Source organism: Parus major, chromosome 2 (genome assembly GCF_001522545.3).
Source record: "Parus major isolate Abel chromosome 2, Parus_major1.1, whole genome shotgun sequence".
Taxonomy (NCBI): Eukaryota; Metazoa; Chordata; class Aves; order Passeriformes; family Paridae; genus Parus; species Parus major.
The window spans coordinates 149,814,438-149,829,095 of record NC_031769.1 but is presented as its reverse complement, the minus strand read 5'-3'; the positions used below and the strand labels follow the sequence as shown (position 1 = coordinate 149,829,095).

Below are 14,658 nucleotides of genomic sequence, written 5' to 3'. Positions count from 1 at the left end.
GTCTTCCTTCACCACCCACTTTTGTGCTTCTTCACCTGTGGAGGCCAGAACTGTCCACACCACTCCACATGGGATCTCACCAGTGCTCTAAAGAGATGGAACGGCCACCTCTAACAACTTCATGGCAACAATTTTCAGAAATCTGTCTTAGACACTGGGGACATCCTTTGAAGTCAAGTTCCACTGCAACTTTGTGGTTTCAGTGTTCTCCACCAGCCACTTTCCATTCTCTCAGTCCACAGCATGACCTGGGGCCCAATGCCATTCCTGCCCAGATACAGAACTTCACCTTTCCTGCTCTTGAAATAGAGGAGGTTCCTTTCACCCCTAGACTCCAGACTCCTCTGTCTGGCAGCACAGCCAAGTGTGACATCAGACACTCCACCACCTGCCAACTTGCTGAGGAGGCAACTCTCCCTCTGCCCACATGGAATGGAATCCAGCTGCTCACACCTGGCACAGATGCAGAGCCCAAACCAGCCTGACTGTCCTGGGATAGTTTGGGGCCCCTCTTCACAACACATCTGTAAACCCAGAACCATGAGTTCCATGGAGTGACCTCACTGATGACACCACACCTCTCCAAATACTGGTCACATCTTCAGTGCCTTTGACACACACCATCAACACCAGACTTTGCTCTCAAACACTCACACTTTAAAGGAAAAATGACCACAATGGAAGGGGCAGCTCCTCATGCACAGCACAGTTGCAAAGCCCAGACCAGCCTGACATGTCTGTGATGGAATGGGGCCCCTCTTCACAACACACCCACAAACTAAACAATGCTACTGCCACAAAATGACCTCACTGATGACACCCTTACTTTTCAGAGGCTTTTGTTGTATATTCTGGTTTTTCTGACATGTACCTTATAAGAAAATCCACCAAATGCCAACTCGCACTTAAAAGCTGCCACCAAGGACAGATGGGCACTGCCTCAAGAGCAGGACATGACACTGCAGAGTAGTGGGGAGGAAAATACTCCTCACATTACAATTCACACGTCTTTGCCAGAGAAAACTGACATTATGGTTTCCTTTCAGGCACCTCTAGAAGTTCAACCCTCTTTTTCTCCAAAGTGAATGTCTGCAGTTCCTCCAACTGCTCCTCACACATTTTCTTTTCATCCTTTACCAGCTATGTATCAACCAACACTAGACCTTGGAGAGTGCTCGTGTCATCCCTAAATCACAGGAGCTGCTTTCCCATCTCCAGTGGGAAATGCCTGGAAAATAGAGAGGTTTAGGAATTTCTCAACCTGGCAAGGTGACAGAAACTGTGATGGAAGGGGACACCTGTCACCCCCAGAAGATCTGCATAGCCCAAATGAGCCTGACGTGGCTGTTGCAGAAGAGCTTGGTGCTCTTCACCACACACCCACAAAACCATAGCACACCACTGCCATGATGATGACATCCCGCCTCTCCAAAGCTTGGGTCACGTCTTCAGCCCTCTCAGATAAACAACATCAACAGCAGCCTTTGGTCTCTAATACTGGCATTTAAAAGCTGCCGCCAAGGTCATGGCCTCAAGAGTCAGACATGACACTGCAGAGTTGTGGGAAGCAAAACACTCCCCACCTCAGGACTCACCAGGCCAGCAAATTGCCCCAAGGCCACGGGACAAGGCTGTCCCGCCCCTCCAGGACCAGCATAAAAGCCGACCCAGAGCTTCTCTCCCTCACACACTTCTCCTCACGCCTTCTCCTACTGCTCCTGCTGACAACCAGGTGAGCCTCAAACCCCTGACCCTTCCGCTCCTCCACCCCTGGCTCCTTTTCCAGCACACTCAGCCCCAGCCTCAGTAGCCCACACGCCTCCCCACAGCCCCACAACAGCCTCCACACTCCCTCATCCTCCTGCATCACTGCCCCTTACACCCAGCATCCCCATCCTTTCTCACTCCCTTCTCTTCCAGGGACCCTCTTCAACGCAACCATGGCCTGCAACAACCTCTGCAGTCCCTGTGGACCCACCCCGCTGGCCAACAGCTGCAACGAGCCCTGTGCCCTGCAATGCCAGGATTCCCGTGTCATCATTGACCCTGCCCCTGTGCTGATCACCCTGCCAGGACCCATCATGACCTCCTTCCCCCAGAACACCGTTGTCGGATCCACCTCCTCGGCTGCCGTTGGTAGCGAACTCAATGCCCAGGGACAGCCCATCTCTGGTGGCTTTGGCTTTGGCCTTGGCTACGGGCTGGGCTATGGCTATGGGCTGGGAGGCCTGGGCTGCTATGGCAGAAGGGGTGGCTACATCTGCTGAGGACCCTCAGCATCACCCCTGACACCATGATGTTGGGGTTCTGGCAAGGGTTCCTGCAAGCAATGCACCCCAGCTGATGGCTGACCTGCCTGAACCTCACATTGGATCACTTCCACTTGCTGCTCCTGTTTCTTCATTCTTTTGCCTCAATAAAGTTTTCCTGCAGCAAAGCCTCAGATGCCTCCTCTTCTTATGCCAGACTTCTGCAGCTACACCCAGCACAGATATTTTGCTCCCGGGATAAATAGCTGCAATCTCTGTGATACCATCTTCACTTTCAGAGAGGTACCAGGACCACCCACGGAAGGTCCCATTTCCTTGTCCCCTCTTCCTTCAAGGGCCTTGGCTTACCAGACTTTCCAGGTGATCACACCCCTTTCAGTGAGTTCCTCAGCTGACCCAGGTGATGGCCATTGTTGCATTGTCCATCTGGCTGCAGGGTCCCCATTCCACCTCCTTGGGAGTCTCCAGGCCAGGATCTCACCTTGTTATGAGGTATTCAAGTGACTCTTGATGGAGATCCCCCTTTCCCTCCTCACTGCAAGGTCCCATTAAGGGGGCCTCCAGACCACCCTCCTCCCTGTTTAGAGTCCCTGGATCAGGCGTGCTGCTGACCCCAACCCACCAACCCTCTGCTCTGAGGTCACCAAGCACGTCCCCATTATGGCCTGACTCCCACCAAGTCATTGTGGATTCCTGAGGCACAGCATGGAGACCTGGGAACAAGATGCAGGGACAAGCCTGTGACCCTGCTGAGAAGATGGTGTCCTTTGTGCCACCCTCCTGCCTCTATGCCTCCCAATTTTGACACTCCAACACGGATTTTTGTGTTATAAAGATCTTTGGTCTCCCCATATTGCTTCTCACCAGTGACATTCACTCTTCCTTCTCCTTTGATGTGTTTTTTTTTTTTGCTGTACAAAGGCTCCCAGCAAACAGGTGAGCTCTGGGCTGACACATGAGTTCAAAGTCTCCAGGGCTTTTGGCAGCACTAAAATATTCATCAAAAGCAAATTAAAATAACATCTCTGGAGCAGCTGGAGCCCAGAGAGCTGGAGAACTCCATGCACAGCTGGATTCAGATTTGGTTCAAAGAGGAAGAGTTTGCTGAGGAACAAAGCCCTTCCCTAAAACAAAAACTAAACAGCCCCTGCATCTGAGCTGGGAAAAGAGAGCGGGAATAGCTTTGGAACTGTTTGGCCTTTTTATTTCTTGATTTAGTGTAAAGAGTGCATTTCCCCTGTTTGCCCTTGAGGCATGAACTTCAGGTCATCTTCAAGCAAAGTCTAACCCATAAAAAGACAAATTTAAGTAATCTGTGCTCTAATACTCATTCACCTTGGAGTTCATCCAGCTTGACATCAACACTTGGACAGAAACAAGAGCAGGATTTCACCTTCCCAAGGTCCTGGGACATGCCCAAGCAGCCAGACCCAGCGGGATGTCTGCCTCATCCCAAACCTGCGCCAGAGACGCTCTTTTTTGGGCACAGTCAGCTCACGTGGGTTCCAGGGAACACTGGGAGGAGACTCAGATCCATATCCACAGTGTCCTGCGCCCACATTCCTCTCTCCTATCCACCCTGGGAAATCCAAGTCCCTTGCGTTTCCCCCTGCCCAGTTCTCTGCACTCCATCCAAGGAGACCCCAAGCAGGTGGGATGGGCTGGAAAAGGTGACATCTCTTCCAGTGTTTCTCCATGGGATTCACACCCACCTAGCCAAGATGCCACTCCCAGAACAACCCCAAACCCCATCATGGAGCAGTGGCAGGTTCATCTCCCTCCTCCAGAGGACTGGACTCGACAAGATGAAATCAAAAATGATGGTGGAAAGGACATTCTTGTGCAGCAGCTGCTCCCAATCCCATGAACAGGGTTTCTTGGAATATCTGTGGCCAGCACCCCCATCCCCATCCCGCTTTCCCCTCTTTGCTTTTGGATAACTCCCACTGGCAAAGGGCTGCACACTGTGGGAAGCAACCCCCAATCCCTATGGAAACTGGCACAGGCGATACTGTGGGAAAAGGGGTCACTGCTGGTGTGCTGCTCCCTAAAAAAGAGCTTTAAAGCTGAAGTTTTAGTGGGGAAGAGATGCTTAGAGCTCTCACCTGGGCTCCTGGAGCTTGGCTGCAGCCGTAAAGCATCATCCTCAGACAGCTTCCACCTGGGATAAGCAGCACCCGGGAATCTCATACCCATCTGCCCCACTTTCCTACGAGGCACGGGGAGGGCAAAGCAGGGAGTGGGACTGGACCCAAAACCGTTCCAGAGAAATAGGTCACCCACAAGGAAGCTTCGTGACGGAAACGACGCCTCACATGAAGCAGCGGTTCTCCGACAGGACTTGGCCAAGCCACCCAAGCTGCCGGCTGTAATGGTCCTGGGATGTCCTCTGGATCATGTCACGCAGACGCCCTGCCCAGGTGAGCTAATGGGTCTGCTCTGGGCTTTGATCCTCAAATCCCAAGGCCTTGTTAGATAACATCAGAAGCCTGGGTGATATTTCATTAACAAATGAGTCTGTCCCATGTGGTCGCCGCAACTTTATCCCTTTCCCCTGTGATCTTCCCTCATGCTCCAACATTTCTTTGGTAATTAGCCCCAGAATTAGCATATTTAAGCTCCGAAATTACTACATTTAATGCAACACCGTGGTTATTCGAGTGCTGTCACAGCAGCTCTTGGCTGCGCCACCTCCCAGCAATTCCTTGGCCGAAACACGGGTTTATCCCTAATTAGTCTCCCAAAACTTGCAGGAGGCAGCAGGAAGATCTTATCCTCCCACCAGCACGTGGAAAATCTTCCTTGGCTTTTCCCCCCCATCTCTGGGAGTGCTCAAAGCTACATTGGAGCAACCTGGTGTTGTCTAGTGGACAGGGGTTTGGAATGGGATGATTTTTATTTGTGGGAATGATTTTATTCCAACCCAAACCCTTTTATTCCATAATTTCACTGTGAAGTGAGGTGGAAGCGTGGATGTAGCTGGATCTGACTCATCCCAACATCAACGTGAGGTTTCTTCTTGCCAGACCTCAGTGTCTCGTGGAGGATGCAGGACAGACGTGGAATTAGCTGGCATGGAGAAGGAGCTTCAGTGTCCATCCCTGGCTCCATGGGTGATCCTGTAAAACATCAGGTGGGAACAATACCAAGACTCCTGGGAGTGGGATTTTGGAGCTGGGAAAGGCCTGGAAGTGCTGGGACTCAGCCAGCTGGGAGAGGAGATGGGCACTTCCAGGGGACACAGGCACAAGATAACATCTTTTAATAGGCAAATGACCCCCAACTCCCAAGCAAGGAGGTCCCCAAGGATTCAGCCTTCCCTGAGACTTTCCCAAAGGAAAAGAGCACATTTCCAGGTCTCACCCAGGAGTAAAGGAATGAAAAACTAATTTTCTATTGCTCCTCTACACTGGGGCTATCTGCTTTGGCAGAAGGAAATGTGGGAATTCCTGGCTGCATCTCCCTAAATTCCACTTTCAGAATTTTAATTTAGAGCAAAACCCTGCCTTTGCCTCACAAAAATCCCGAAGGAAAAGCCAGCTGGAAGTGAGGGTGGAGGGGGTGCCTTCAAAACCATCCCCCACCTGCAGGAAAACTCTGCTCATTTTTAATCTCAGTTTAAGTGCATTAAAAGTGATTAAAACCTTTTCACATAGAAATCCCTTTTGATGAGCCCGTTTGTGGGGGGGCGGGGGGGAGAACGACGACCTGGGAACCCCCTTTCCCTACACCCCTTTCCGTGCTTCTGCACCCCTTCCCTTGCTTCTGCACCCCTTCCCATGAACCCCCTTAAAACCCCTTCCCATCCACCCTTCTCTTCACCTCCATTCCCTTCCCTGCACCCCCTTTTTCTTCAACCCCTCCTTTTCCCTGTATCTTATTTCCCCACCCGCACCCCCTTCTCTTCCCATGCACCTCTTCCTTCCTTGCACTCCCTTCCCTTATCACTCTTCCTATCCCAAAATCCCATCTCCTGCGCCCTCTCCTTTCCCCTGCTTCCGGGCATGGACTACATTTCCCGACGAGCCATGCGGCAGCGCCCGGTGACGGCGGCGGAAGAAGCCGAGCTCAGCCGAACCGAGTCGAGCGAAGCCGAATCCAGCCGAGCCCCCAACGAGCTAACTCGAGTGACCCCGAATCCAGCCGAGCCTCGCAACGAGCCGACCGCATCCGAACCTAACCTAGCCCCTACGAAGCAGAGCCGAGTATAGCCGAACACAGCCGAGCCCCCAACGAGCTGAGCCGCGTGCAGCCGAACACAGCCGAGCCCTCACCGACCCAACCCGAGCCAGACCGAGCCGAGCGCAGCCGAACTCAACCGAGCGTAGACGAGCGCACCCGAGTGGCCCCGAATCCAGCCGAGGGTGAGACGCGCCCCTCACCCCATTAAGGGACATTTTGGGGGACAGGAGCCCCCCCAGGCCGGTGGGGAGGAGAAGCGGGGGGTCCCCAGAGTGGGCGGACAGGACGGTAGGGAGGCCAGGGGGACGGGAGGTTGTGGGTTGGGAGGGGAGACACGCTTCAGGACGGGAGGGCGTGAGGGGAGATGGGGGTGCGGGGATGCAGGAGTGGGATTTGGGGTTCAGGGGAGATGAGAGGGTTAGGACTGGGTTCAGAGCTGGGACTTGGGGTGCAGTGCCGAGATTTGAGGGGCAGGGGAGGCGTGGGATGCAATCTTGGGTGCAGACCTGGGATTTGGGGTACAGGAGAGGTTTAGGCTGCAAACATAAGGCTTGGGGTGCAGGGGGAAATTCGGGGTTAAGGGGGAGATCTGGGGTGCAAACCCGGGGTGCAGAGGGAGATTTGGGGTACAGAAGGAGATCTGGGGTGCAGGGCGAGATTTGAGGTGCAGACACAAGACTCAGGGTTCAGGAAAAGATCTGGGATGAATCCCTGGGAAGAAAGGGAGAGATTTGGGATGTGGGGGGCGATTTGGGGGTGCAGAAGGAGATTCGGGGCACGCACCTGGGGGTGCAGGTGCCCCTCCCTTTCCAGAGGCCGGGCAGTGCCACGTGGCAGGTCTGGCCCAGGTGGCCTCCAGCTGAGGAGTTTCAGCCCGATCACAACCAAACACACCCCTTTTTCCACTCCCCTTTTTGCCAGAAAGGCAGAAATTTTCCCCCAGAAAAACAATCCCACCTGCCTGGGATGCGGGTGATGCTCGTGAGTGCCCACACCAGGGTGGTCCATCCTGAAGTGCATCCTGAGGTGATCCCAACTTGTCCTCCCAGCTCCTCCCTGCAGGGTTTTGGCCATGACGGAGGTGACCAAGCGCATCCTGGTGACAGGTGGCACCGGCTTGGTGGGCAGAGCCATCGAGAAGGTGGTGGCCGATGGAGAGGGGCAGCCGGACGAGGAGTGGATCTTCGTGTCCTCCCGAGACGCTGACTTGACGTGAGTTGCGTTTCTCCTTGGAAGCCCCGGAATTTGCACCATCAACCCCAACAAACCCCAGAATTCCCCATTCCAGGGTTTAGTTTTTCCTCTGAATCTCCCCAAGTCTGCTCTGAACTCTCATTTTAGGGGTGACCCTAAAATTTCCCATCTCAGGATTGTGTTTTTTCCTTGGAAATACCTCAATTTGCTCTGTCAACCCCACCAAATCTCAAATTTTCCCATTCCAGTGTTTGATTTTTCCTTGGAAACAACCCAATCTGCTCTGTTGACCCTAACAAACACCAAAATTTCCCATCCCAGGATTTGGTTTTTCCTTGAAAAGACCCCAGTCTGCTCTGTTGACCTCAATGAACCCCAAGTTTTCCCGTCCCAGGACTGGGCTTTTTGCCTTGGAAATGCCCCAGTCTGCTCTAGTGACTCCAAAATTTCCTTTCCCTGGATTTGAAACACCCCAGTATGCTCTGTCAACCCCACTGAACCCCAAATTTTCCATCCCAGAATTTGGGTTTTCCTTGGAAAGACTCCAGTTTGTTCTGTTGACCTTACCCAGTCCCAAATTTTCCCATCAGAAGACTAGATTTTTCCTTAGAAACTCCCCAACCTACCCCCACCAAACCCCAAAATTTCTTTTCCTAGGATTGGCTTTTTCCACAGAAACACCTCAATTTGCCCTGCTGACCCCATTGAATCCCAAAATTTCCCATTCCAGGAGCAGCTCCGAGACCAAAGCCCTGTTTGAGAGGCACAAGCCCACCCACGTCATCCACCTGGCCGCCATGGTCGGAGGCCTCTTCAAAAATCTCCGCTCCAACCTGGATTTTTGGGTGAGTATCCATGGAATTGGTGCTGTTGGGATCCCTGTGGGTGCTGCACCCCCTAAATTGGGATATGGGCACTTAGGGATGTGGCTTGCTCTGCTCCCAGAGTCAAACCAGAGTTCCAGTGGCTTCTGGAGTTATTAATGAGTTGGTGAAAGGATTTGGGGATCCCTGACCCCATGATCCTGATAAATGTCCCCTTTCCCAGAGGACAAACATCCACATCAACGACAACGTCCTGCACTCAGCCCATGAGCTGGGGGTGCAGAAGGTGGTCTCCTGCCTCTCCACCTGCATCTTCCCAGACAAGACCACCTACCCCATTGACGAGACCATGGTGAGAATCCCCATTCCCACACAAAATCCAGGGAAAGTGTTTGCCCTGCTTAATTTATCTGCTCTGATATTCCCAGATCCACAACGGGCCACCTCATAGCTCCAACTTCGGCTACTCCTATGCCAAGAGGATGATTGATGTCCAAAATAGGTGAATTGGGAACATGGGAGTTTTCAAGGCAAGGGGAATCCAGTAGGATTTCCAGGTGGAAGTTGGGGAGATACCTGGGCTCAGCAAGTGAAGGTGCTGCTGGCTGGGGTTTTTTAGGGGCACATCAGCCCACCCACCATCCCTTCCCTGCTCTCATCCAGGGGTTATTCCGAGCAGCACGGCCGACGTTTCACTGCCGTGATTCCCACCAACGTCTTCGGGCCGCATGACAACTTCAACATTGAGGACGGCCACGTCCTGCCTGGGCTCATCCACAAGGTCTACCTGGCCAAACGTGAGGGTGGCAGGACTTCCAGGGATTTTTTGGGGGAGAAATGAGGGGTTTTTCTTTCCCACCTGCTCTGTGGGGTGGTTAGAGGTGGCTCTGGTGGTCATGGCTCCTTCCTCCTGCAGAGTCCGGCTCTGCTCTGACCGTCTGGGGAACGGGCAAGCCCAGGAGACAATTCATCTATTCCCTGGTAGGTGTGGCCTTGGGAAGCAGGGAATTGGTCTGTAGGACCCACTGGCAGGACCCCAGAGGGGTCTGAACCCCCCTGGCTTGTCCTGGGCCATCCCCAGAGTTGTGTCCCCTTCGGATGGGAGGGCTGAGGGACATCAGTGACCCCTCCAAGAGTTGTCTGCTCTTCCACAGGACCTGGCCCGACTTTTCCTTTGGGTCCTGCGGGAATACGATGAGGTGGAACCAATCATTTTGTCAGGTAAGGCCTGACTTCTCCCTAGGAGTCCCCTCTCCATGAGGGAACAGCCATGATCCTTCCCTTCTCCACAGTGGGAGAAGAAGATGAAGTCTCCATCCGGGAAGCAGCAGAGGCCATCGCGGAGGCCATGGAATTCAGGGGAGAGCTCGTTGTATCCTTCACAAAAGGCTAAGCCACTCTTCCCACCAGCTCCCTTGAGAGATTCCATGATCCAGAGGATCCTTCCCACCAAAGGAGCAAAAGCAAGGCCTGTTTTTCCTCCTTAATCCTTCCCATCCCAGTTTGACACCACCAAGTCCGATGGGCAGTTCAAGAAGACGGCCAGCAATGCCAAGCTCCGGCGGTACCTGCCCGGATTCCAGTTCACACCTTTCAGGAAAGGTGAGATGGGGGAGTCTCCAGGAGACACCAGGGGTCCTACCCCATGCCATCAGCCTTGGTGGCATCAAGGTGGTCCATCCTTTCCCGATGAAGAATGAGGGTGATGAAATACTGGCATGGGTTTCCCAGGGGAGGTGGTGGTTTCTCCATCCCTGGAAATATCCAAGGTCAGGTTGGATGGGGCATGAAGCAGCCTGGTCTCTTAGGAGGTGTCTCCTTGCTTGGTGGTTGGATAAGACCTAAAAAAAGTCCCTTCCAACCCAGCCAATCCTATGATTAAATGACCAAAATCTATTCCCAGTCCCCAAACCCACCCTTTGATTCTATGACCAAAATCCATTCCCAATACCCAAACACATCCCATTTTCTCCCTCCCCAGCTGTGAAGGAAACCTGTGCCTGGTTCAACGCCAACTATGCCACTGCCAGGAAGTGACAGCACTGGGACTGGGATCACCCGGCACCGGGATCATCCTCTTCAACTCAGGGTTGTCCTTTGCTGGGGCAGAGGACGGGGCTGGGGGGGTGACAGTGACATTTCCAAAGCAAAAACAGGAGCCTGGGGAGCAGCTCCCACATTCCTGCCCCACTGCTGGGAGCGGCGCAGGACGCCCAGGGCAGGGGGGAGGAAGGTTGGGGCATCCCAAAAAGATCCCAAATCAAGTGGTAGGAGCCAACTGGAACCACATCGCTGTGGCTGTGTCCAAGAGGGTGGTGGCTCTGAGCTGTTAATGAGCTACACTAATTACCTGCAATTAGGTGTAATAAACAGAAGGCAATCAGGATTCCAGGGCATGGAAATGGCAGCAGGGAATTTGCTGCTCTTGGCACATGGGGATGATACCACAGCCCCCCCATCTCAGGATAAGAATGGAAAAGATTGCAGCTGTAAATGTGGCATTTATTAAAATATATGCAAATAGCATAAAACTGGTGGGATAATGAACATCTGCCCTGTACCCACATCCAGTGGCATCCATGTTCTCCACCAGGATCTGGAATAACCATAAAAAGGGTTCAAACCTCTCTGTGAGGGAGTAGAAGGTCAAAAATGAGGGGGTGAATCCATGGCCAAGCTACTGCCAGTGATGTGGATGTGGCAGAATTCCTGCCCGGGAATGGCTTTCTTCCGGCACCGCTGCCCAGCCCTGGTGAGCCCCTGGCATGGAGACCTGCAGAGGAGAAACTCGTAGGCACCCCAGGAAGCCACCAGCAGTGGGGTCGCCCCCTGAGGTGACACCAAGCCATGGAGAAGGGACATTTGGGTGGGTGCTGCTCACATGTTGGCTCTCGGGCTGCAGGGCTTGGGCTTCCAGAGCTTCCCAGCATCCACAACCGGCTCTGGTGTCACCTGGTTTGGGAAGAAGGGGGCTCCTGCAGATGTCCCTTGTCCCCTGGGATGCCTTGGCCTTCCTTCAGGACACCCACCCCCAAATTTCTCCCTATATGTCATGTCCCCTGTCAGTCTCCCAGTGGTTTGTTCCATGCCCAGAGGTGTCACCATGGTGAGGATACCCCAACCTTGGAGGACCTGACCCTCAGAGACCCAGCTGGCCCCCAAGAGCAGATTTTGGGGAACAACACCAACATGGGGACATCCCACCCAGCATCTTACCCCACATGAGCTCGGTGTTGTCCTCTGGCCACCAGGGTTAGGTGACACTCGCCCAGTGAATCTGGGAATGTCCCTGGTCACCTCTTGGCGCTGCTCCAGGTATGAGGGCTCTGCAAGAACATGGCAGGGGTGGAGATACCCTCCCAGTGCTCCTGTCCCCAGGTGGCGGATGGGGACACTGGGGTGCTGGCACATGCCCTGGCAGAGCTTGGGGACACTCTGGGATAACACACACGTCCCAGCACAAGATGTGGACACATCAGGGCTTTGGATCTACAGCCACCACACCTCCCACCTTGTGGGAACCTCTCACCTTGCAGGCAGCTCATCTCCATCCTGTCCAGTTCCTCTTGCAGCAGCTCTATATCACATTCCCTGGGAGGGAGGAAGGAAAACTGGAATCCCATCATCTTGGTGGCTTCTGTGTCACCACCACAATGGAGACATTCACCTCTCCATCCTCTCCACGCCCTTCTCTGAGCAGAAATTGGTCAGGGAATTGGGAAGACAAGCCAAAAAACCATAGGAAAGCCATCAGCATGTGTCCTCTCTTTTCTTGGAGACCTCTGCCAGGTGGCTTCAGGATAAGACACCCAGGGATGTGACACTGAGCAAAAGCAGGACATGGAGTTGGGATGAGATGCCCAAAAGCCATAGGAAAGCCATCAAGATATGTCCTGTCCTTCCCTGGAGACCTCTGCCAGATGGCTCCAGGATTGAACATACAGGATGGGAAATCCAGGATGAGACAGCAAGGATGGGATACCCAGGATGGAACATCTAAGCAGAAATGGAGGAAGGAATTGGGATGAGGTGTCCAAAAGCCACAGGGAAGCCACCAAGATGCGTCCTGTCCCTTCCTGAGAATTTGGGAGACCCTGATGCCTCCAGGGTGGAAAATCCAGAGTGAGACAAAAAAGACCCAGCAGCTCCCAAGGGTTCCATGCCACCTCCTCAAACATCTCCTACCTCTCTGGGGTGGAGGTGAGACGGTACCGGGGCTCTTCCCGGGGAACAACTGGCCAGATCCTTCTGGCACCACGGCAGGCAGGTGCCACCAGGAAATGCCCTGTGGGAAAACAAGAGGGTGGGAGAGGACAGAGCCCCTCCCAGGGTGGTGTGTCCCCTACCCGGTGTCCCCACACTCATCCCCACCTGCCACAGCAAGGAGCAGAAGAGTGGACATTGCTGGAATGCCGAGGGCACTGGAAGCGAGGAAGAGGAGGAGAAGGATGGCCTGGAATGATGCTGGCACCAGTGGGAGAAGCAGGAGCATGAAGTATGAGCCGTGTGGGATGCAGGAGGAGGTGGCACTTTGGCTCTGACCTGTGGGATGGGGAAGAAAAGCCTGGTGTTGGCACTCGCCAGCTCCCATCAATCCTCCAGCACCCATTCCTGCTCACCATCCAGGTCAGGGATGGCTTTGAGGTGCTCCAGGTGGCTTCGTGCATCTTCCAAGACTGTCAGCATCAGCTCCAGGCTCTGGTTGACCTTCTGCAGCTTCTCCATCACCTCCTGAAGGACCAGGTTGCTCTCTGCATATGGAAAAGATGCACTCAGCAGTGGGATGAGCTGGGGAAGATGCACCCTGGTGTGAAAAAGCTGGGAATGGGATTTGCTGTGTTCCCACCTGGTTGGGGATGAACATCCTGAGTTCTTTCCTGCTCCTGATGGAGGTTGGATGGGACAACCTGGTGTCCTCCCCAGAGTTGTGCAGCCCCATGGCTGCTCACATTCCCTGTGGGGAGGGAAAAGAAGTTGGATCAGTCCCAGAGTGGGATATGGGAATGTTGCAGCATCCCAACCCCAGCTCATACCTATCTGGTGGGCGATGTCCTGCATGAGCTGGGCCATGGGGGTGTCATCCAGCACCGACCTCATCCAGGTCTCCTGGAGCTTCTCCTGAGGTGAAAATTTGGGGGTTGATGATGGGGGAATGCTGTTTCTCCCCATGGACACCCCAAAACGAGCCCTTGGCACCCCTGGGTGCTCCCAGCATGGGATGGGGGGACAAAGGAGGGGGTTTGGGGATGTAAAATGTGGAAAAAGGTGTGAACTCACCCCAGAATTTGGCCTTCACCCCCCAAAAGCCTTATCTACATCAAGCAAAGAGGCTGCCCAGGATAGGGGATCCCAGAATTTCCCAGCTGGGGAGAGTCCCACAGCCACCAGACAGTGACAGGAGTCCAGGTGTGAACATCTCCTGGGATGTGGCTTCAACCTGGCTGTGACCCATGGCTGTCTTGAGAGGGATTTGTGGGGGGAACCCCAGCTCCGGGGGGGGGGGGGGGGGGGGCGGGGGGGGGGCGCCCGGGGGGGGGGGGGGGGGGGGGGGGGGTATCCCCACCTTCTTTGGGGAGGCAGCAAGGCCCAGCCACCCCAAAAAACCAGCAGTGGTGCACAGGAGCAGCACAGCCCAGGAGCTCTGGAGCAGCATGATGGGAATGGAAGGGGTCCTGTGGGGAAAAGAGGGTGAGAAGAAGCCCCCCATACTCATGAACAAATTACAGGACCACCCTCCCCAAATTTCGGGGACCCACCCCACTAAGGGAACCTCCCATAGTCCCAGGGATGCTGGTGGGTGAGGGTACTGTGGGAAGAAGAGGATGAGGAGCACCACGGAGTGGGAAGCAGCTCCCACACCCACGGACTAATTAGGGGACACCGCCTCGGAGAGTATCCCCCCATAAACCCGTGGATGCCGGCGGGTGGGGGGGAGGAGAGTGGGGAGTGGACAACTTTGGGGACTTCCCCCCGCCAAATTTAGTCCCCACCCCCCTGGTGGCGATCCTCCCGTGGCCCCAGGGGTGCAGGGGCTCCGCCAAGAGCTGCGGGGAAGGTTTGGGAAGAGTCAGGAACTCCCTCCGGGCCCCCCACGCGTGGCCCTGCGCAAACCACGTGACACCGGCGCACGCGCGGTTTTCCGTCTTTACCCCGCCCCTTAAGTGCGACCGAACCAATAGGAGAGCAGG

General features: G+C 54.4%; 3 protein-coding genes across 4 annotated transcripts; 2 read left to right on the top strand and 1 right to left on the bottom strand.

Moving 5' to 3' along the window:
- Positions 1–1,639: 1,639 nt before the first annotated feature.
- Positions 1,640–2,443, top strand: LOC107200712 (feather beta keratin-like). The gene is made up of 2 exons (XM_015619551.2): positions 1,640–1,732; positions 1,921–2,443. Exon 2 carries the CDS (start codon positions 1,941–1,943, stop codon positions 2,265–2,267), a length of 327 nt encoding a protein of 108 aa, XP_015475037.1. The 5' UTR covers positions 1,640–1,732; positions 1,921–1,940; the 3' UTR covers positions 2,268–2,443.
- A 4,107-nt stretch (positions 2,444–6,550) lies between these two features.
- Positions 6,551–10,856, top strand: TSTA3 (tissue specific transplantation antigen P35B). Its single transcript, XM_015618745.3, has 11 exons — positions 6,551–6,634; positions 7,502–7,664; positions 8,377–8,491; positions 8,694–8,822; positions 8,899–8,972; positions 9,134–9,267; positions 9,387–9,451; positions 9,625–9,691; positions 9,763–9,842; positions 9,973–10,072; positions 10,452–10,856. Exons 2-11 carry the CDS (start codon positions 7,525–7,527, stop codon positions 10,505–10,507), a joined length of 960 nt encoding a protein of 319 aa, XP_015474231.1. The 5' UTR covers positions 6,551–6,634; positions 7,502–7,524; the 3' UTR covers positions 10,508–10,856.
- An 86-nt stretch (positions 10,857–10,942) lies between these two features.
- Positions 10,943–14,606, bottom strand: LOC107216208. Of its 2 annotated transcripts, XM_033512490.1 has the most exons (11): positions 14,461–14,606; positions 14,034–14,142; positions 13,504–13,588; positions 13,317–13,424; positions 13,090–13,221; positions 12,842–13,012; positions 12,656–12,755; positions 12,000–12,061; positions 11,687–11,796; positions 11,352–11,422; positions 10,943–11,243 (listed from the first exon to the last, which is right to left on the bottom strand). In XM_033512490.1, the coding sequence occupies exons 2-11, from the start codon at positions 14,121–14,123 to the stop codon at positions 11,117–11,119; spliced, it is 1,056 nt and encodes a 351-aa protein (XP_033368381.1). In that variant the 5' UTR covers positions 14,124–14,142; positions 14,461–14,606; the 3' UTR covers positions 10,943–11,116. The 2 variants fall into 2 exon arrangements, with proteins under 2 accessions (XP_033368381.1, XP_033368380.1); XM_033512489.1 differs by having other exon boundaries at positions 14,034–14,606.
- Between the last annotated feature and the right edge of the window lie 52 nt (positions 14,607–14,658).

Excerpts from the sequence above, each read along its gene's own strand:
- LOC107200712 (XM_015619551.2), top strand. The coding sequence starts at position 1,941 with ATGGCCTGCAACAACCTCTGCAGTCCCTGTGGACCCACCCCGCTGGCC.
- TSTA3 (XM_015618745.3), top strand. The coding sequence starts at position 7,525 with ATGACGGAGGTGACCAAGCGCATCCTGGTGACAGGTGGCACCGGCTTG. Across the intron at positions 8,823-8,898 it reads ACCCCATTGACGAGACCATG|ATCCACAACGGGCCACCTCA; the intron begins GTGAGAATCCCC and ends TGATATTCCCAG. Across the intron at positions 9,452-9,624 it reads GACAATTCATCTATTCCCTG|GACCTGGCCCGACTTTTCCT; the intron begins GTAGGTGTGGCC and ends GCTCTTCCACAG.
- LOC107216208 (XM_033512489.1), bottom strand. The coding sequence starts at position 14,183 with ATGAGTATGGGGGGCTTCTTCTCACCCTCTTTTCCCCACAGGACCCCT. Across the intron at positions 13,425-13,503 it reads GGACATCGCCCACCAGATAG|GGAATGTGAGCAGCCATGGG; the intron begins GTATGAGCTGGG and ends CCCTCCCCACAG. Across the intron at positions 13,013-13,089 it reads AGCCATCCCTGACCTGGATG|GTCAGAGCCAAAGTGCCACC; the intron begins GTGAGCAGGAAT and ends CCCATCCCACAG.